A 22,169-nucleotide genomic window follows, 5' to 3' on the forward strand; every position below is an offset into this window, starting at 1 on the left:
AATATTTATTAATGACACCGTTAAAAATATTGTTTATAAAATAAAAAGTTCCTAAAAGTTAGGCAAAATGCCGTACAGCAGTGTAGGTTAAACTGCATACCCACAAAATGTTACCAAATTTCTTGATCATAAAAAATTCGGTGAAAGTTTGCCTATACGTTATAAACTAAAATCTCTATCAGGTCCTGTTATCCTGATATCAAATTGCGTTAAATGTTTGTTGTATTTTATTTTATCACAGTAACAAACAGATTAGCAACAAAATATATTTGCAACAAGATTGAAGCTAGATAACACAACAATCCGATATGTAGTCTACTTTTGGATTTTGGGCTTAGTTAGTGATGCATTTGTTTGAGGAAAAAAGAATACAAAGAAAATGGATCAAGCGATTATAGAAAATATGTAATACAGAAATTACTTTGAAAAAAATTGCAAAAATATTTCAGACAAGTAATTTTAAATTGTTTTAATTTTTATGTAGGTACTGAATTTTAATTATTTGGAATAAATGTATCTAAGAAAAAAGTAACAACCGATGCCTGGTGCCTGTTAGTGTCGTAAGTCCAATGTGGGATTACACACCTAAGAATAATAAATTGATTTAAGACGAAGCCAATAATTCCCATCTTCAGCCAATAAATATATGTCTGGATGTAAACAGGTGTGAATGCGCCTGCGTGTCACATTATCGACATTTGAAATGGGCGCCTGTGTACTGTCCATGGTTAAAATCCAGCACGATGTCGTCGCGATTTTTTCTTACAATTCACTTCTGTTTACACTCGGAGATCCTCACTTACTTTGTTTAAATTAATGCAGCGGTCAGCTAGAAAGAAAATTTCGCAACAGTTATGTTTTCCAAGTCGAACGTTATGGAAGTCGTCCCGTGGTACGGTAATGTAATTATCCAATTAAAAATCTCACCCATCTAAAATAATGGTGTTGTGCTACATAATATTCGGCTTTTTGATTTTTATTTTGTTTGCGTACTCGTTTCTCGAAATTCACTATTTTCTACGTGCCTCACTGTGCGTCATTCTGGCCAGGATATCGAAGAAGAAGACTCATCTCTTGAGCGAAACTCTAATCAAGGGTAAGTGGTGGCTGCTGAAAATATGGATTTTTCTGTACAAGGACATTAAAAAAAATCACGTAAAAATAAATCTATTTATATTTAGTTCAACACAAGCTATTTTGTCTTTTCTATTTTTTTTTTAATTTAAGGGATAAAACGTGCAAGATTTGTCTGTGTTAATTTATTAGTGAAGGTTTAAAAACGAAACGTCAAGATAAATTTACCAATAATACGATTGCATAAACACATTCAGTTAATAAGTAGCACACCAATGCTATTACTGAAACTTAATTTCTAAGCCTAAATGAGAAAATTTTTAGATTTTTTTTCTTAAACTCACAATCAACAATTAACGTTTTCATAATTTATTCAACAATTACTTTTCCGCATAAGAAAAAATATGACCGGCTGGAAGGCTTTCCAGAGGGATAAACTAAAGTTGTGAACCTTCAAATATGTTATAGTAAAGATTTGACTTTGACCGCGATTACTATTTAGGTAAAAGTGTTTTTCCTACATTATTAAATATGTATAATCCGAAGGTAAAAATCCTTTAGGCGTAGGTGCGTATTTAAGTTAATCAGCATTCCAGAGTGAATTTAACATTGAAGTTATCTTCATGATTTTTTTCTAATCAATATGCAAATGTGGAGATTTAATAGTAATCGTTCAACGAGCGTATAATGCTGGCTGTCACCCACGAGTATGAAGTTGGCTGCATGAGTGGGCGAGCGAGTTACTACACGCAAGTAGAATATGATTACTTCTTTTTAATGAGAAACGTGCACGCTCGTGAATTACGACATATCAAAATAAACTTGGCATTTTAAAATTGCCACTTAATGAGTTTCTTATTGGTCTTTTTAAGTCATTGTTAATCTTTTTCAATTGCAGGAATTTGTTTAACAAGTGATATTGACTCGATGCTGACGCACATGAACAATGCGAGATTCTTGCGCGAACTCGATTTTGCTAAAATCGATTTTTACGAAAGAACAGGCCTCTACAAGTGCATCAAAAAACACGGGGGAAGTCTAGTTTTGGGTGCATCGACCATTAGATATCGACGCTTCATCAAATTGTTCAATAGATATCTAATAACCACGAAGGTACAGCAGGTTTTTAATTTCACCTGATTTAAGTTTTATTTATTTTTTAATTCCAGATCGTGTACTGGGATGAGCAGAGTATATACATGGAGCATCGCTTTCTAACCCCTTCAGATATGTTTATAAACGCTATCGTGTTGTGTCGAACGCGATTAACCAACTGCAATGCTGAAAACGTAATCAATGATCTTCTAGTCAATTATTCAGGGGACGACGTGGAGAATAACAAGAAAGAGAAACCGGAGTTGACGCCGGATTTAGCAAAATGGATAGAAAGCAACGAGATTTCGAGCGCAACTTTGAGAAGTATTAAGTAAAAAGTTGTGTGCAGCAGCGTAATGAAAATCAATTTGACTCGATGATATAAACAGGATTAAGTTAGTGTTAGATAATTTAGTGACACTCAATACTGTGGGCATTGCTGTTTTATATGTTTGTTGGTCAGTAAGAAATGAAACGACATCATTAAAACCAACAGTTTCTATTTTTTTTTGTGTGAATGAATTGCACATTCCTTACGTAAACGCTTGACCAAAGAGGCTCAGAAGAAGGTTTGTGAATTTTTATATAAATCTATATTTGATCTGCAGACATAAAATATAGATACATGATATAGATAAATAGAATTGACCTAAATTTTGTAAAATAGATACAAACTAAATTTTTGTTAATTATAGACAACTCCTTTTCCGCGGTAATGATTGGTATTCGATATCTAAAATGTGATTTACATTCTCATCTATGTGATTAAGACATAAGTTATTAAAATTTATAAGATAATGTTGCTAAGATTTTATAATAAACATGTTAAAATTAAATTATCTGATGTTTTACTCATCCACTATTGGACATGAAGATAGCAACAAACATATTTCATTTGGTTTACTGGATCAAGAAACTAAAACGATTACTTCGTGGACGTTACAGTTTTAATATTAGTGATTAATAGTAATTGAACTGTCGGTATTATTCCACATAGTTTCAGTTGACGAAAAAATAAGTTACCTAGTTTTTCATAAAATTCAATTCATCCGTTTAGTTTTACATATTTTTTGTTGTTTTTTTCTAATGTTGCTTGGATACGCCTGCACCAGTCAAACTTCTTCTTTTTGTACTTATGGAAATATTGGAACTCTCATAGCATTGATAAAATGGGAATTACAAAAAAAATCAACACACAAACAAATAATTTGATGACAAAATGGATTCCATCTATTTTGCACCATTTAAAAGAAATGTTTCATTGCAAACCTGTTTCTTAAAACTTAAAAACTATGTGATCACAGTTGATTCTTTGTTTTGTTTTTATTTAAGTTCTTATTTCCGTTTCCGCCTATTGATCCGTGGAAATGTTATCAACACGTGTTATTTTCAAATGACAGATGTCATTTCATCTGGATTATCACATCACTGCCAAGTTATTAATCATGTTTATGTTATTATCTTATTAACTTTAATAATTCACTAGATTTTATAGGCGTGTCACGTCAATTGCAACATTTATGACATGCTCCATATAGTTTCATAAATCTTTAGTGGAAGACATTAACGTGAAATATCTTCACTCTTGTTGCGTTCGTAACAATCTAGTGCTTTAACGATGCGAATTTTATTGCCCAATCAAAATGTAACTTCTAGATTGAGGGATTAGGTTTGTTTCTGAGAAGTACATACTGTCTGCATCAACAATATAGATCTCTGAATCAGAGTTAAAAGTTTCATTGCTTCTAATCCGTTATATCTTTTTAATCTCCACAATCTCGTCAACAGTAGTCTTGCTTAATTGAAAATATATTCATTAAATTAGGAGATTCCTATAGAATCCCAACAAACTTTGATCCCCTTTTGAGACTGGCTGTGGTAAAATAAAATCATACTTTTTCATCAATTCTTTTTTATTAACAAATAACCGTAGGTTCATCTTCTATATCTATAAATTTAATGACATGTTCTTTTTGATCTTATAAACGATAAAGGACAAAACGTTGCTATAATACTTTAAATCCCAAGTGTGGTGACGTTTTCTCATATGTTGGCAATGCAAATGTTGGTCATTCTGATGACAGTTCTACTGTCGCGAGCAAAAAATTCTGGTCGTCAATGTCATTGCAAAATTTGGTTATATTGTCATAAATTAAAAAAATGTCCCTGTCTGATTATGCCCATGTCAACAAAGTGTCAAGAAAAGTTGAATTATTACTAAAAAATGACAATTAATGTCATATAACATGATGATAGGTGATGAATTAGGTGTGATATTTACGACCCTTTTACAATGGAGCATTTTCCATTGAGTCAAAGCATGATTTTGACGACCAGTTTTTTTTGCTCGCGACAGTACATTTGACAAAAGACATAGGCGTACGTGCTTAGAGGGACGGGAGAAAAACGTGAATTTGTTGAAGTAATTGGAAAAAGAAAAACTTATGGTGCGTTCATTTAAATTTATCTTCAAAGTAGATAAAGATAAAGATCACAGCTGTTTAAATCTACGCTTTTGCACGAGTGGTGCGTTCTCAATCGACTCTCCAACGCCAACTTTGAGGATACATTTAAATGAACGCACGATATATTTTAACAAGCATGTATCAGTAAGTGATTAGAGAAAATGTTCGAAATGATGTGCACCTTGCTACAGAAAATACTGAACTCTTATATTTATATTGAGTATGGGTGCACGCCGATGTTTTGACTTAAGCATCAGTTTTGCCGAACTAATATTTTAAAAGTATTACCAGTCTATCAAAAATAATCACAATCTTTTGCTGTAGAATAAATTTTTGGTAAACGTAAACGTCAAAATCGCCTGTCAACTCTGTCAAAGCTGACAACCGGAAATGCGTTTAGATTACAGTGGTACCAAAATCATTCAAATTTTCATTGTTACCAACAGACTCAGTCATTCTTGATCACGTTGTACTAGTCAATAGATCATTAGCCAGAGCTCACATAAGTTAAAGTTCACTCACTTCACAATTTAAAAAAATACTCACTTATCTGGCACCAAGAGAATGTTCCTACTACAATATCTAGACCATCAGGAATTTTACAACAAGGCTACGTCTTTGTTTTTGATCAAGATTGCCTTGTGTTTGATTTTAAAATTTCCAGTTTCACGTGATCACGTTTTTAATTAAATTTATTAACGAATCAATAAACTAAATGACTGAAAGAAAAGTAATGTAATGTTTTCACCGCGTGACAAATGCTTCCTTCTTTCCTGTCATCATCAATCATGATAATTTGTAAAGAGTTAAAGGGATTTAAATCTCTTAGCGATTAAGTTGTGATTTTTCTATATATTGTTCGATAGTGCACACATACAAAGATCATTGTAAGTGTTGACTTGGTTCGATCAAAATGAAAGTGGTATTTCTCGCAAGTGTCGTCCTGTTCCTGGCATGGGCTCAGCCAGGTAAACCGTTCAAGTTTCTTGTAGTTTAATTATTGATTAATTTATTCTTAACAGGAGAATTGGCAGAGTGTCCTCAAACAGACGGTGCTTATCCTGTTTTTATTCCGACCGCCGATTGTACCCAATACTACATGTGCTCAAACGGACATCCGTACCTCTTTACGTGTCCGCCTTTGACATTATTTAATATAAACATAAATGTATGCGACTGGGCATATAACGTAGAATGTCGAAATCCCGAAGAATGTCTAGCAGATTAACACATGCGACTCAATTTGTTATTGCCATCCAAAATATGTATTTTCAGGTTATGAGTAAATATAAATTTTAAAACTTCGGTTAACACTTTTTACTGTGCATAGATTAACAAATGATTGTTCTGATCCTGATCTATACCACGTAGAAATAACTCCTGCTTCCCCCTAAAATATAAATGTCTTGTAACAATTAGGTAATCTCTTACTCTCTGATTGGTTAAGAGTAATTAAAAGATTTTAAGAACAAATACGGAACGACAAGAACAGATAATATTATATTACCGCATAAAAGATATTTACACTCAATTTTGTTATACAGTTTTAAATTTCGTTTTGTTTAGCTGTTATTGGTGTATGTTTACTTTGGTAAATATGTTTTGGTACAGCTGCGTAAAATATAAATACTTTTTTTCTCATGTTCCAGTGCAATGTAACAAGTGTTCAATTGAAATGTTCATCAAGTTGGCTTTGACTTTATTTTTTAAAAGACAACAACATTGTAAATTGAGTTGGTTAGACAAAGATAGCGACAAAGATCAAAGCCAATTTGATGAACTTTTCAATTGAACACGTGTTATTTTAAATGTTAGGTCTTAAAAAATAACTACGTATAGGTGCACGAGAGAATTTAGTGAGTATACTCTCGTGTCAAAAATGAATTACTCTCTAGGATTTAGGGATATTCGTTACTAGATTGCCATAAATTTGGTTAGGTTGGAGGCTATGTGGTTTCTGGTGACAAACAAAAGATATCCTAAAAATGTAAGACAGCAAATTAATTGTAACAGTTGCAAATGACTAATTTCTCGGTAAGTGATAGATGATTTTTCATTTCACAATCAATTTTGGTTACTGGCGGCATATTTATTTGGATTTAATCTCTCAATTCAAAGTAACCAACCTTAGGCATTCAAAATAACTTTTGAAAATTCTAGTTACACACAACATGAAAAACGTTATTTCCCTAAAAGTTCGAATTCTAGGGAGTAATGCATTTTTGACACGAGAGTACATAAATGATAGAGAATTTTAGTTTCTAGAGTAGGTATGTATTGGGGGAAAAAGAAAAAAGATGCAGGTGTTTAAATAGTACGAGTGCTATATTTTCATATAGATTTGTCTGGGTCAATTTATTTTCCATGAACGCTGTTGTTTAGTATTTTTTACAAGAAACTTGTCATCCAAATTCCAAAATGTAGTTATGCTACACATTTTCTGCTGTGTAATTTTGGTTGCGGATGTAAAATTACACAGTCGTGGAATCTTCACAAACTCAAAAAGAAAATACTTACGGGTCGGTATTTCCTACATTTAAATTTATAGGAGTTGAAGACTACTTAAAATAAATTCCTACGATAAATTTAAAAAACAGACGTACATATTTTATTATTTTGAATCGGGAGGGGAATTGATTGCTCCGGAGGAGGTATAAGTCATCGGGATAGATTTGGGAGTTGAGATGATTTGGTTTAACTTTCTCGGTGTTTGTCCAGATGGTGATGATGACTGATGATCCTGCTGGCCACCAACGGGTTCTTCTGGTTAGTCGGCGAACAGTCTATGCTTTAGCATATGTATAGTAGGTATACTTTACCAAACAGTGCCGACCAATGAAGAAAAAAAAATATGTTGGGTGTTTCATGCTATATCTAAAACATGAGCACCGCTATCACTGACAGTTAATATAAAATAAATTTCTTAAGACGGGTGTTTAAAATAAATGGAGGACAGAAAAACCACAAATGTCATCAGTCATCACAAACTGCAGTAAAACTTTATACATAATTGTGTAAAACTAAAAAATATTAAATACATATGCTAAAAATACTACCGGCCATCTGAAGCGGTCCAACTGTCGAATCCATCTTGTGACTGGAAAGAGCCGGTTGGGTCCCGCCTCTCCTTGCACGTTGTCTCGAAGAGCAGTTTTTTTTTGTAGAGGGAGAGGAGAGGAGTGAACGAAACGAACACGTTTAGAGAGTGAACGAAAGAGAACGAATTTTGGCTGGCGCGGCGTCGCCTACGCTCATTCGCCGACCAATGAGCGAGCAGAGTACCCCGAACAAAACCGAGACAAGTCCAGTATCACATGGTAAATTTCATGAATCACTGAGTAGGTACTCAACACAATCCATGACCCTAAAAAGAAGACGAGTCCATAACTCCTTTATTTAGAGGAAGATTTTAACTATTTATACACCAAATTAAATGGTTGTGAATAGAATACAAAAAGTACTAATAAATTCATGCATAGCCCCAAGGGGTTCATTAGTAAATAGTCAAAATATTTTTTTTTCAAATACCTACGAATACCTACATACTTTTTTTTAGTGATTCTGATAGAGATTTTTGTTCTGAAAACAACAATGTATCACAAGTATACACTTACATAATAAAAGTTAAAAAACCGCTACTATCGTTTTTCCCCTCCATTTTGCGCCAAATATTGGCGGCATTTTTGCGCAATCCCTATGTAATATTAGTCATTTGTTTTTCCAGCTAACTTAATTTGGTTATTACACTGTAACGCAATGCATTTTGGTAGCTTCTCGCTTGGTGGTCGTCATTTGTTTCAAAAGTTAGTGTTATTTTTTATGCAGTAAAAATCACTTGTCAGAATTTCTAAAAAAAGTATGTGTTCCCATTTGAATTTTTTTTTTGACTGTTTAACTTTGAAGCCCTTAGGGCTATACGTGAATTTAGTAGGCCATCTTGTAGTCCGATAAATAAGGGAGCTATAGACTCGTCTTCTTTTTTAGAGACACTCTGTATGATACGGTTTTCGGTTTTCGTGATTTGGGTCCTCCACCACGTGGATGGCGGGCTCTGAATCTTTGATTGGAGGTTTGAGATTTGGTGGTTGGGGCCTCAACAGGGGAGGGGCCACACGATGAACTTTGCGCGCCGCACCGAATTTCGAGCATCCATGTTCACTCTTTCCGGTTGAAAAACAAAGCTTACAGCAAAGGTTGCACAACACGATAAATAATTGCGACTGCACAAGGCGGAATGCCTGTCGTTATGCGTCGAGCAAAGGTATTCTTTATGGAGCTTGGAGCATCCAAAACCAGGGTGCAAGGTTAGGGATGCCATCTTTGGGCGGGCACCGATGCTGATGTTTTGCTTGTGGATGTATTGGTGGTTGCTTCTATTCAGCGGCTACAAGATCACTAAAAACTTTTAATAAATTATTATTTCATGCATAAACATATAAAAATGCTCAAATATATTCAATCTCAGAGAAATGTAAGGATATGAAATACAGTAAAATGAGAAACAACAATTTTCTTATATTTTTATTATTGATCCAACAAATACTTATTTCTTTTTATCATTTTGGTTAGATTTTTTTTTAACTTATTCTTCACTGGATTCTGAAGAACTGGAACTGGAACTTGAACTGGAACTGGAACCACTGCTTTCCGAAGATCCACTTCCACCGCTGCCATTGCAGCCTGCTTGATCCGGCCAATCACAAACGTTCAATTTGGGATTGAAGTGCAAATCCGCAGGACAGTTAAACAAATATGGAGATATGGAGTACCGTTGGAACATTCCCAGAATTTGGTGCAGTCTTTGTGGGGTACGTAAACAGGATTCTTACCATCCCTCGATGGACACTTTGGGCCTGCAAGTTTTCATCAACACAAACAAATACAGTGTGGAATAATATGATTTACATCTAGTTACCTTTGGAATTTTTGCACATGTAAATTTTCCTGTACCGCTCTACTTTTTTTTTTGAAGTGCCGAACTATTAGTTCTGTCAATAAATGTCATCAATCGAATTGACAATTGTTACAATTTACTAAATTGAATTAACAAACGTTGGTCGCCACTTTCAACACTAACTGTGACTTGCTTTTGTTAGCTCCTTTTTAATTTCAATCTCTACTTTGCATTCATATCATCCCTTCGCAATAAATCACATTTGGAATATTGGAATATTTTGAGGTTGGGCTTTCTTTTTTTTTGTAGAGTGGCATTTCGTATTTTTACAAGGGTAATGCAAAGGTAACTAAATGTAAATCATTTTATTCCACACTGTATATTATTTAGACGTTAGTCTTAAAAATGAAAGCGTTCAGAAAACAACTTTTGACACAAAAATAACTATTTGGTCAATACACACATAGTAGATAACAGTAACAATTTAAAAACACCACTAGAATTTTTTATAAGTTGTTTAAGTTTAAGTTTAATTTATATGTAAGTATAGTCGGCCCAACGATATTTTGCGTTTACGACTTTAATCCCTTGTTAACTTTTACCAATCATTATGAGGGTTCACCGCAGGGTGGCATAAATCTCTTTCTTTCAAAAATTTACTAAATGTAACCCTGACCGTTCCTGCCACTGTGCAGTTGTGTCGGTCATTAGGTGTTACCTACTTTTATGACTGGATCACTGTAAAGTACTACTTTAAAAGGCAAAATATCGTTGGGCAAACTATAGTATAAGTGTTTCTTGACTCACCTGCTTGAACCCCTAAGATGGTCAAAACCAAAACGGCCAAAAAAGCGGAATATATAATTTTTGTTGTTGTTCACACAAAAGTCAAACTATCCATTTGATGGATAATCACTCATTCAAGATTTTTATTGGTTAGATGAAGATAGATGGTGTGATTATCATATCCGCATTTCACAATTTCAAAGCTCTGGGAAAATTTTAAATTTAATAAATAAATTGTATTGACGTTTTGATCCCTTGGATTTAGTGTGTCTAGACCAGATTATTATTAACTTTATAATTTTATTATAGTTGAAAAATTCTTTGTTTTACTAGCTGTCATTCAACCAAAAATTGTATAGACCATTTTTGACAAATTTGATGCCTAACATTAGATATATGTATTTAAAAAAATAAACTTGATTTTAATGTTCAAATTATGGTTAAAATAAGGTACTGCAATTTTAGCCGTCTAAACGAAGCTTAAAAAAGCCAAGCAAGCCAATTTTAACTAAGAACAAGTAAAACGTAGTAGGATTTTATTTAAATTTTTAAAATATCGAAGCTATTTTTATTATAAAATACTTATTTCACATTTGATGTTGTCAAAACTAGTTGCCTAATAGATATTATTTTTTTGTTCGACACTGTCAGAATTTGAAAATTTTCTCCTGTGTGAACGGATTTTGATAAATGTCACAACTTGTCAAAACGAAACGTCAAGCTAATTTTAAAGATCGTTGTATTCAACTCGTTCGTGTGTAAATTGGGCCGTCTTTAGCACTCGTGGGCCTTTAAAACGCGAGTGAAACGAGCGTTTTAAAATGGTCTACTCGTACCAAAAAAGGCCCAATTTACGCACGAACTCATTAAATAAACTACTATTTTATGAACTTCATCGAGCTCATTTTTAAAAAAATAGCAACTATTGACTTCATAAAAAATGAACATTAATGATGAACCGGACATTATTTTCCTTAACAATAAAATTGTTGATAAATTCGAATATTTTCTTTTAATTAGTTTATCGTCTTTGTGGTGAATTTTTCAATATTTATTGTTTGGTTTTAGATTGTTATTAATGTGAAACCCCTTTGACTTATGTTGATGGCCTATTAAAAAAATCTCCTAAATAAAAGAAAAATCGAAAAATGAAATCAAAAACTTAACATGATACATATCAGCTTTATCAGAATTCCTTAAAAAATTGTGAAAATTGTGAAATTGTATGCAATAATAACAATTACCCCATCAATCTTCATTTAATTAATAAATCTGTTGTTGACTACTTATCCATCAAACGGGCTCAAAGTGATCAGGTATAAAATATATAAAAACGACTATTTTATTTCGAATTTAGTGTGACTTCAAGTGTACAACTACCACAAAAATGATGTACTCAGCGTTTTTGGCTGTTTTGGTTTTGACCGTACTCGGAGTTCAAGCAGGTAAGTCGATATAATATTACCAAGCTGAAATTTGTATTTATAACATATTTATGACGAACGCTTACAGTTTTTTTACACTTTCTACAGTCTACTTTTTACAGTCTTGGCTTCTTTATTAAACGACTGCAATTTTTCAAATCAAAAAAATGTAATCATTTAAATTTGTTAAAAGTTAAAATAAAATTGTAATGTAAATTACGTTTAAAAAATGCTAAATGTATATTATAACTAGTATCATTAAAACTTTTAGGTCCAAAGTGTCCAGCTAGGGATGGTAAATCTCCAGTTTACGTACCCCACAAAGACTGCACCAAATTCTGGGAATGTTCCAACGGTACTCCTTACCTGTTTGACTGTCCTGCAAATTTGCACTTCAACCCCAAATTGAACGTTTGTGATTGGCCGGATCAAGCAGGTTGCAATGGCAGTTCTGGAAGTGGATCTTCGGAAAGCAGTGATTGGAGTTCCAATTCCAGTAGTGAATCTTCGGAAAGCAGTGATTCCAGTTCCAGTTCCAGTAGTGAATCTTCGGAAAGCAGTGATTCCAGTTCCAGTTCCAGTTCCAGTTCTTCAGAATCCGCTGAAGATTAAAACAGAACATCTTGTACATACTTTAAATACTAACATGGATCACGGATAGAAAATTGTATAATATCTAATAATAAAATATTCATTAGCATGATCTTTGACATTTTAATGAAATCCAAAATATTTCTTGTACGAGTATTTCAGTTGTCCCCGGATTCAGTTTACAAGAGGGATTTTTTTTTATTTTACGAAAAACTTCAGAGGAATAACATTTTTTGCTTCATTTGAAACCCCCATTTCTGTTAATTAAAATGTCTTTTTCAACACAGAGCAAGACTTAACATTGAAATAAAAGAAAATGCAGAAAAAATATTTTCCTTTTTTTTTGAAAAAATCAAACAATAATTGAATATAAAACTCGTGGGCCTTTAAAACGCTCGTTTCACTCGCGTTTTAAATTGGCCCACTCATGCCAAAAAAAGCCCAATTTACACACGAACTCGTTAAATAAACTATTTGGGTTACTTTCTGGGGAAAGTTGGTTATTCATGAACTGATTATGCTATAGGTATCGCGTGTTCATTTAAATTTCTCCTTAAAGTTGGCGATGAAGAGTCGATTGTGAATGCACTATTCCTCAGTCTGCATAGTGAAAACATAAACAACGCAAAAAGTGAGGTTAGATTTAAACAGCTGATCCGTGATCTATAATCCGTGGTGCGTTCACAATCGACTCTTCAACGTCAATTTTAATTTTAATGAACAACCGATACATTTAGGTACTCTTGCGTAATGTTGGTTGCGGGTGTGGAAATCAAAAACGAAAAATTTTCCTGCGATGAAAAATCGTTCTGGTGCAAAAGCAAAAATCTCGGCATCTTGAATTTCATTCTTATGTTTAATTCTTATTTCCCATTATATGAGGGAATTCATAATGAAGAAAAATAGTGTGAAACCTTCTTACCAGAAATAAGTTAGAAGTATGGTCAAAATTCCATGACATTTTTAAAAATTATTTGATAGACATTTAATTGACAAATCGATAAAACCAAATTTACATTAGGAAAATTCTCTTTTCCCGTTTGTTTGCAACCAACTGTACAGTGATTATTAAGGTATAAATGATATTAGATACAGCTTAATATTTATTATTTTATGCTGCGGTAATAAAAATAATTGAATTGATGACAACTTTGATTAACTTGATTGTTTTAGGTTCAAATCACTATTTTCATATTTTTGTTACAACCGTATTACTCATCAATCATTACTCATTATTACTCATTCATTGGCGATACAACTAATCCACAAAGGAAAAGAAAGGATTGGATCAAAGAGATCAAGTTTAGATAATTGGATAGACATCAAACTTGTCAGATTTCATAATAATAATACCTAATCACTTCTAACAGATAGGTAAGTTTCGCAAATATTTGTAACAGAGCTAGTTTTGTTCTTTGAGGACCAAGAGGAGTGAGACAAAGATGAGTTTGCGATTTTTAATGAAGGAGGAAAGTGTTGAATTTTAAAAGAACGACTTTATAGAGAAGAACAAGTTGTCGTATGTTAAAATGATGTGAATACGAATTGAAAATGGAATTTAATGACCACTAAGTTCTTGGGAAGGTGCTAAAAATATTCTATTTAAATGCTGCAACAAAATTAGAAAAATTTGTTTCACGGTAGCACTCAAACTATTTGAAGGGAGAAACATGTACAACAGATATTTGATTTTTTACATTTTAATCACATTTCATAGGTACTACGGGGTGATCAAGAAGGGCTGTTTAAGTTGGTAACACTGGATCGTATTTTAAATCGTATAACAGGAGTAACTTCCGGTTGTTGGTGGCTTGTCGTTGTTAATGTTATACCTATATCAGATATTTGTCAAATAAACCAACAATACATATCCAGTTGCAGTGTTATAAATAACCCAATTAAAAAATTTTCTTAATTGTATTGCCAACTTAAACAGTCCTTCTTGATCACCCGGTATTTCCGATCTTGAATTACAAAACTAGGTAGTTTAGATAATCAAGATGCGGAATGATTTTTTATCGTTGTATCAATATCACAGCATTTATTAAAGACTATTTTACAGTAAACGAATATTATAATAACAGTGGGCCGTATGATTTCCCATTCGTTAAGCCTTTCATTAGCTAAATAATTGATTAGAAAAAGTGAGAGTAGGTATATGCCAAGCACTATGTTAGACAGAGACAAAACAATTTAACGACGTTCTTTAACTTTAATGAAAGGGAAATCATACGGCCCATTGATATTTATACAGTGTGGAATAAAATGATTTACATCTAGTTACCTTTGGAATGTAATGTAAATTTTCCTGTACCGCACTACTTTTTTTTTGAAGTGCCGAACTATTAGTTCTGTCAATAAATGTCATCAATCGAATTGACAATTGTTACAATTTACTAAATTGAATTAACAAACGTTGGTGGCCCCTTTCAACACTAGCTGTGACTTGCTTTTGTTAGCTCCTTTTTAATTTCAATCTCTACTTTGCATTCATATCATCCCTTCGCAATAAATCGCATTTGGAATTTTGGAATATTTTGAGGTTAGGCTTTCTTTTTTTTGTAGAGCGGCATTTCGTATTTTTACAAGGGTAATGCAAAGGTAACTAGATGTAAATCATTTTATTCCACACTGTATAATATACTAATGTTCTTAACCGAGACTTTCGCCATTCAAAGCACTAAGTAGATTTGCTCTTAACGTAGGAATATCTCCTCGAACATGCAATGTTGGCCCCTTTACTTTCTTGCGTTTTGTTATAATTTTGGACAGGTCGATAAAAAATAATCTGTATCCATTTTCATCATTTATGTAACCAATTGTCCGAATGTAGTACCCTCCACTCTTTCTCTGAAATGTTTCACTAAACTGACCTCTGACCACGAACATTTCTTTACCGTCAATCGTTCTCGTTTCACCTGTTTCGTAACGATCATTGTAACTGAAATATTTCTTTATTCTGCGTAATCTGCTAGAATAAAATTAAAATCTAATTCAGACACAATAAAGGTCGTTTGTACTTAAATGTGTAGTTTCCAAATTGGTCATCAACGTCATCTTCTATAACGAAATCGTCTAACTCATCCTCAATGTCCTCCGATTGTACGGGGTTAGTTGTGATCTCTGGACCTGGCAAAGTATAGTTGTCATAATTTAGTGGACGCGGTGGTCCGAAGTGTGCGACCGACTGACGGAGTACGACAGAATCTTCAGTTTCTGCTGGTCTTATCTTCTGTCCCTTACAATGAGCCAAATATATTGAGCAAATGGCGACACTCACAAAACACTGTAAAGATTTTCTTTCATTACAATTAAATATTCTTTCCAAAAATTTACGTTTATTTTTTGTGTAATTAACTTTATTAATTTTTGACTTAAAGTAAATTCACCTTTTTAATTTCTAATTCATAATATGGACTATATTATAACACATCATTTTATGCCATTGGTAATCCTAAAGTTAATATATACATATTTATGCACGATTATATTATAATTTGACAATTGTGTACAAATTTTCTTGACATAAACGTCTTTTTATGCCCATGGGCCATAAAGATACATATGTCAAATAAAAGTAAAAAATATTATTAACTATTTATTGAAGATTATTTTGGATACTGTATATTTACAATACACTTACAACACTTATTATTTAACTTTATTTCGTGCACTTGCTTGGATTTTCCCAGACAGCAAGCCGCAGTGGCGTAGATAGTTTTTTGCTTTGGGGGGGGGTCTACATACTTTTGTATTACGTACAGTTGCGGACACGGAATTTTAGACGTCAAATTTATGTCAATTCAAAAAGTGTAAATGTAAACCACGCTTTATTGTCATTATGACTGACGTTTGAAACTATTTGACATTAGAAAGTTTTAGTTGAAATTTGTTTTTCACATCATCATTACAAAAATCGAAAGTGAGGTTAGTTGTACCTAAAGCCAGTTTTACATTTTTATGTCAATCGAATGATAAATCGTCCAAGATTCCGTGTCCGCCATTGTACCTATAAAAATTTGGTTTTTCATGTAGTTTGCTAGTTGCTACCTTATAACACTAGAATATGAAATTATCACAATACGACACAATCATGTTTATTGCTCATACGCATCATGTTGAAAAAAGACCAAAAAAAAAACTCAAAAAACAATTTTTGATAAGTAATCCAGCACGGAAAAAAATCGGCAAAAATTAAGCTGTTTGATTTCCGTCATTAAAGTGCCCCTGATATATGGACCTATCAAAATGAACATAACATGTTGCTGAATTTCCTGCGATGTCTGAGTATTCTTCTATTGCAAACTGACAACAGTGCACTGGACATTGACGCTATTTATAATCTCAAACTTTGAAAAATATAACCAAATTCAACAGACAGCTTTAATACTACCAAATTAAATGCAAAATTTCCATGGCCATTATGCCAAAACAACGTGAACGCATTTTATGTAGTCGGTTTTTTAATTTTTAATTTAAATCATTTTTTTTTTCTCAGCACTGATGACTTTATGTACACTGACCGGCACAAAAAGCGACTCATTATGATTTTTTTAAATAAATAATCTTGAAATTATATTTGTGCTTATTTTTTTAATAATATGTAGTTAAATTGGGACAGTTTCAATGATCGGGAGTGGTATGGTTACTATGGCAACCGAATTGTTTTGTTTAAATAAAAAGAAAGAAAAGTTTGCGCTACTTCCATGTTGTGTTTTTGTCGGTTGATTTACGTGTTAAAATATTTAATTTGACAACATGAGATACTAATTCAAAATACTATTCAAATTTTGGCAATTTTTCATAACATACATTTTTTTCTAAAAAAATTGATTTTATCATTTTTCATTAAAATCTTATTTGCTGTGTTTAATGTTTTGTTTGTCGTATATTCTTTGGCAAAGAATAACTTAAATAACACTTATCAATACAGTATGATATACCAAATATACCAAAAAATTTTTCTAAGACAATGAATTACTTAAAATTCAAAGTGAGTCGGTTTTTGTGCCTGTCAGTGTATATACTAAAAAAGTATTATTCAGTTGTAAAAGTATATGGATGAGCTCTGGGGGGGGGGGTCCGGACCCCCTGGACCCCCCCCTTATCTACGCCACTGGCAAGCCGCAATTTCTTGCGTTTTCTGCTGCATTGAAACTGGCAAAATGGCAACCGTTGTGTTCACTGTTCCCAAGGTTACTCGCAACACTAAACATTTGACGGGAGCAACCACGCGATGCGAACATCCGTGATGTGGGCAGACATTTATTTACATATTAATTTTTGTTGAATTTTAAGCTTTTAGGTCTTAATCGTGCATAAAATAGTGTATGTACTGCGGGCGTAAACTGGCTTTTACGCCCTTAATTCATAAATCATAAATAACTAATATACATATAAATATTAATTACCAATTTTATGTTGTTTAATTCCATCTAAATATTTATTTCAGGTTATCGCCACTCAACGTTTACTGTCTTGAAACCCACTCTCTTTGTACTCTACTACACTGTTATACCGTGAGATAATTTAAATTTATAATAATTAACGTAGGCTATGACTTTAAAATTATATTGGCAACATCGTTGTGGTTTGTCAAAGTGACGCTTCAAAATTCAATACAAAATATGAAACTGCGAGTTGACAGTTGTATCGAACACCCGGCTTGGCTACAACTGTTAACTCGCCGTTTTATGTATATTTTGTATTGAATTTTGAAGCGTCACTTTGACAATTCAAATCAAGGTGTCAACAGTGTTGCCAATATAATTTTAAAGTCAATCATGACACCCTTATTAAATTTAATCATGACTCTAATTACCTTGGTGACGAATTCATCTCTTTCTCACAGGTTATAATTGCATAAATCTATATCGTTTTATGTTTACTTTAATCACGATTTTAGTTAACGGCAACTTTAATATGGCCTATAGGTAGTCTGCTTTAATTATAAATTTAAATGATCTCACGGTATCTGGAAACGTTATAAATAACTATGATTACCAAAATACTGTATTTCCTGTATTTTGAATCTATAAAAGTTGGATTAAATAAATTTGGCGGATTCACAGCGCGTGCGCTTGACTACTTAAAACAATTTTATCCACGACTATTGTATAATGTACCCCTTATACGTCTGTTAATCACTGCCGTGATTAATGAGTCATTTCATTAATCACTGCTGTCAGAAGCTTCCTTGATTTAGCTATATTATATTGTTTTGCTACAAACAATTATTGGTTTTTAAAATTTTATCGTCTAAACCACTAAATATTTTCAATTCAGTTCTGTACATACATACAAATTAAATGGTTGTTAATAGGCTACAAAACGGCTTAATAAATTCACGTATAGCTCCAAGGGCTTCAAGACTAAACTGTCAAAATATTTTTTTTCAAATGGGATTACGTACTTTTTTTTAGTAATTCTGATAGAGATTTTAATTCTGAAAACAACAATGTATCACAAGTATAACTTCACATAAAAAAAATAACACTAACTTTTGAAACAAATGACGAGCACAAAGCGAAAAGCTATCAAAATACATTGCGTTGCAATGTAATAACCAAATTAAGGTAGCTGGAAAAACAAATGACAAATAATAACATGTGGGATTGCGCAGTTATGCCGCCAATGTTTAGCGCAAAATGGAACATAGACGATAGTAGGGATATTTTACATTTTTTTTTGGTGAATTTTTGGTATTTAAGTGTATACTTGTGATACATTGTTGTTTTCAGAATAAAAATCTCTATCAGAATTACTAAAAAAAGATATGTAATCCCATTAGAAAAAAATTTTTTTGACAGTTTACCCTTGAAGCTCATGGGGCTATACTTGAATTTATTAGGCCATTTTATAGCCTATTAACAACCATTTAATTTGGTGTCCAGATAATTAAAATCTTCCGATAAATAACGGAGTTATGAACTCGTCTTCTTTTTTGGGGACACTCTGTATAAAAAAAATAAAAAAAAAAATTTTGCTTGACAAGATTCGAACTGGGGACTCGCGGTTGGAAGGCAACCAGTATCTACACATAGCCATCACCAACTTCGACTGTGTGTGTCGTATATCTATTTCTTAACATACCATGTTTTTCCAAACATTTTATAAATCGAAGTAGCTTTTGAAACAAAACAAATTTGACTCAAACCTGTCAACATTATTGTTTGTGTGCGTAGATTTCTCAATGTTTTTATATTTTGTGTTAAAAAAACGAACTAAAAATGGATATAGAAAATGAAAATGACAGTAGTCGTGGATAAAGTATAGTATACTATTTTTTTCACTACTAGTCTCAGAAGCCGTCATTATTGACTCTCGAACCGACCCCAGAAGTAGAATTTCTCTCCCTTGGTTAATAATAATTTTCATTATTAACCAAGGTCAATAATGAACAGCCGTCACCTAGCAACGAAAGATTTTCTTTGATTTTATTGGTTAACGTAGACAGACGATTTTCAATTTTCATAGCAACCGTTGAAAAATGAGAACTCGGATCGTCGCATCGGACAAACAAATTTAATTAATAATTATTATTAGAAAGGGTTTTAACGGATCTAGTAGTGAAAAAAATAGTATATAAACCACGCTAGAGAAGACAATTTTAAGCCTCGCTTCTTTATTACCTACCTCGGCTTAAAAAAATGTCTTCTCTACCTTGGCGTATAATATACTATTATTATACCTGAATCATAATCCCTGTTTTTGACATTGAAATGCGTGCGAAAAAGGGCCTTTAAAACACTAAAGCTTTAAGGGTTGCTTGGGTAACAACAAAAATCGTGCTCTTACCTATACTATTTTCGGATATATTAAAAATTGATACATTTTATACGGTAGCAAAATTTCATAAAGTAAATGACCTAAAATTAACTCTTGAAAATATGTTAACAATATAATAATAATAATGTTTATTAAATTCCTTAGAATATTTCCAGATACCAAAGAGTTAGTGACAATTCTTAATTTAACCTCTGGTCTATGAAATGTATTTCTGATACGAATAAACTGATAACAAAATGGATAACACCATAAAAAACATCTTTTTTTTCACAAATTATGTGTGTTAAAGTGAAATGTTTAATTGTTTAAGAATGTAAAGAGAAGTACATATGTTTATTCATCTGTCATAAGCAGTGCATTTTTAAGTTGTTCAGTTTCTTTCATTCATTTGGTTTGTGACTGCTCAAAGAGAAATGAAAGAGAAATTCAAAAAAGAAATTTTTTCTATAATTGATTCAAAAAATTGAAATTCACGCATAGTTATCTGTGCCTGAAGTGGGTCATTTTCTGACGTGTATTTTTTTTTGCATTGTTAGTAAGATCGAAACCATAGAAACCATACAAAACAGTGTGTGAAATGCAATTTCACGCATACGACTATTTCTGTTTTTCATTTCACGCACTGTTTTTTATTAGTTACCTAGCAACATGGTCACTGCATTGAAACTTCAGAGTTCCTTCAAAAATTTGAATTTTTAATTTCAATTTTTTGAATCAATTATAGAAAAAATATTGTTTATATTTCCTGCGCGAAGATGTTTTTGTGCATTCAAAGGCTTATACTGCCTCGACCTTCGTCTCGGCGTAAAAGACCTTTTCATGCACAAAAAACACTCTCTTCGCGCACTTAATATAAAAATAACTATTTTTGTAGATTATCTAAAAAGCCTTTAACAAATTATTATTTTAAACACTGAATGTAAGGCAAAATGCGAAATCAGTTTTTTTTATCTTTAATTAAAATTGCCACGAATATTTACTATGTACTTGATATAAATACATACTTCAATTTTTATATACATTAGTATCTGTATTAATAATTCAGATACAACCATTTTCAGTTGATTCTGCACTGGATTCTGAAGAACTAAAACTCAAGTCTGACAATTCGCAGTCTAAATGATCTGCAGCAACTTTTGTCAAGACGTTACGAAAGCTTTGAACACTACTTGCCAAAGAAATTGTTTGTGTACTAAAATTTGAACGGATTTGGAGTTGTTTCGTACTTAAAATAGATTGTTGGAAGACTAAAATAATTTTCTAGTAGTTCACAATCTTCACACTTACAACTAACTCCTTATCTGCGTTGCGACATAAACCAATACTTATCGTTTATGCAAGATTATTGCTTTTATTACTTATTTTTATAAAATGTGTTATTGTCGTTACTTTATACCTGTGTCTATTAAAGATAAGAAACTATTTCGCTTGAAAATGGTTCAACTCAATTAAAATGTCACAAATCAGCTGATATACGAATAATACTTTATTGCAATAGTATAAATATTTAAGATACAAGCGTGCGGATTTTAATCTTCAGTGGATTCTGAAGAAATGGAACTTTCCGAAGATTCACTACTGGAACTGGAACTGGAATCACTGCTTTCCGAAGATTCACTACTGGGACTGGAATCACTGCTTTCCGAAGATCCACTTCCAGAACTGCCATTGCAACCTGCTTGATCCGGCCAATCACAAACGTTCAATTTGGGGTTGAAGTGCAAATTTGCAGGACAGTCAAACAAGTAAGGAGTACCGTTGGAACATTGCCAGAATTTGGTGCAGTCTTTGTGGGGTACGTAAACTGGATTCTTACCATCCTTGGCTGGACACTTTGGCTCTACAAAATTTCAATGAAGATCAAGTCTCATGGTAATAACTAATAATGGTACTTACTAGAGTGCACTCCAACAACCGTCAAAACCAAAACACCCAAGATAATTGAAAACTTCATTTTTGCTTTGCTGATATTGTCACTTTGTCTTACAAAGCAAAACCAGAACTGACCCTGAACTGCATTTACTCCCTTTTTATACTGTTCGGAACAATTGA

The 22,169-nt window shown here is 32.7% G+C and overlaps 2 protein-coding genes and 2 long non-coding RNA genes across 4 annotated transcripts; 2 read left to right on the forward strand and 2 right to left on the reverse strand.

The window, feature by feature from the left end:
* Positions 1-443: 443 nt before the first annotated feature.
* Positions 444-5,547, reverse strand: LOC138132690 (uncharacterized). Its single transcript, XR_011160155.1, has 3 exons — positions 5,181-5,547; positions 928-1,110; positions 444-829 (listed from the first exon to the last, which is right to left on the reverse strand). It is a non-coding gene; the product is annotated as an uncharacterized lncRNA (long non-coding RNA).
* On the forward strand, positions 940-2,547 carry LOC138132680 (protein THEM6-like). The gene is made up of 3 exons (XM_069050284.1): positions 940-1,096; positions 1,973-2,187; positions 2,244-2,547. Exons 1-3 carry the CDS (start codon positions 940-942, stop codon positions 2,502-2,504), a joined length of 633 nt encoding a protein of 210 aa, XP_068906385.1. The 3' UTR covers positions 2,505-2,547.
* A 3,595-nt stretch (positions 5,548-9,142) lies between the features above and the next one.
* On the reverse strand, positions 9,143-22,169 carry LOC138132685 (uncharacterized). Its single transcript, XR_011160148.1, has 5 exons — positions 22,014-22,169; positions 21,122-21,957; positions 15,350-15,615; positions 10,336-15,297; positions 9,143-9,487 (listed from the first exon to the last, which is right to left on the reverse strand). It is a non-coding gene; the product is annotated as an uncharacterized lncRNA (long non-coding RNA).
* Positions 11,693-12,441, forward strand: LOC138132683 (chondroitin proteoglycan-2-like). Its single transcript, XM_069050287.1, has 2 exons — positions 11,693-11,759; positions 12,010-12,441. Exons 1-2 carry the CDS (start codon positions 11,702-11,704, stop codon positions 12,348-12,350), a joined length of 399 nt encoding a protein of 132 aa, XP_068906388.1. The 5' UTR covers positions 11,693-11,701; the 3' UTR covers positions 12,351-12,441.

The sequence above is a fragment of the Tenebrio molitor genome, chromosome 6, assembly GCF_963966145.1.
Source record: "Tenebrio molitor chromosome 6, icTenMoli1.1, whole genome shotgun sequence".
NCBI classification, from domain to species: Eukaryota; Metazoa; Arthropoda; class Insecta; order Coleoptera; family Tenebrionidae; genus Tenebrio; species Tenebrio molitor.

What these genes read in the sequence shown, in the direction of transcription:
- LOC138132680 (XM_069050284.1), top strand. Translation starts at nt 940, where the DNA reads ATGGTGTTGTGCTACATAATATTCGGCTTTTTGATTTTTATTTTGTTT. An exon ending in GAGCGAAACTCTAATCAAGG is followed by an intron (nt 1,097 to 1,972) that starts GTAAGTGGTGGC and finishes TTTCAATTGCAG; the next exon opens with GAATTTGTTTAACAAGTGAT. An exon ending in GATATCTAATAACCACGAAG is followed by an intron (nt 2,188 to 2,243) that starts GTACAGCAGGTT and finishes TTTTAATTCCAG; the next exon opens with ATCGTGTACTGGGATGAGCA.
- LOC138132683 (XM_069050287.1), top strand. Translation starts at nt 11,702, where the DNA reads ATGATGTACTCAGCGTTTTTGGCTGTTTTGGTTTTGACCGTACTCGGA. An exon ending in CGTACTCGGAGTTCAAGCAG is followed by an intron (nt 11,760 to 12,009) that starts GTAAGTCGATAT and finishes TAAAACTTTTAG; the next exon opens with GTCCAAAGTGTCCAGCTAGG.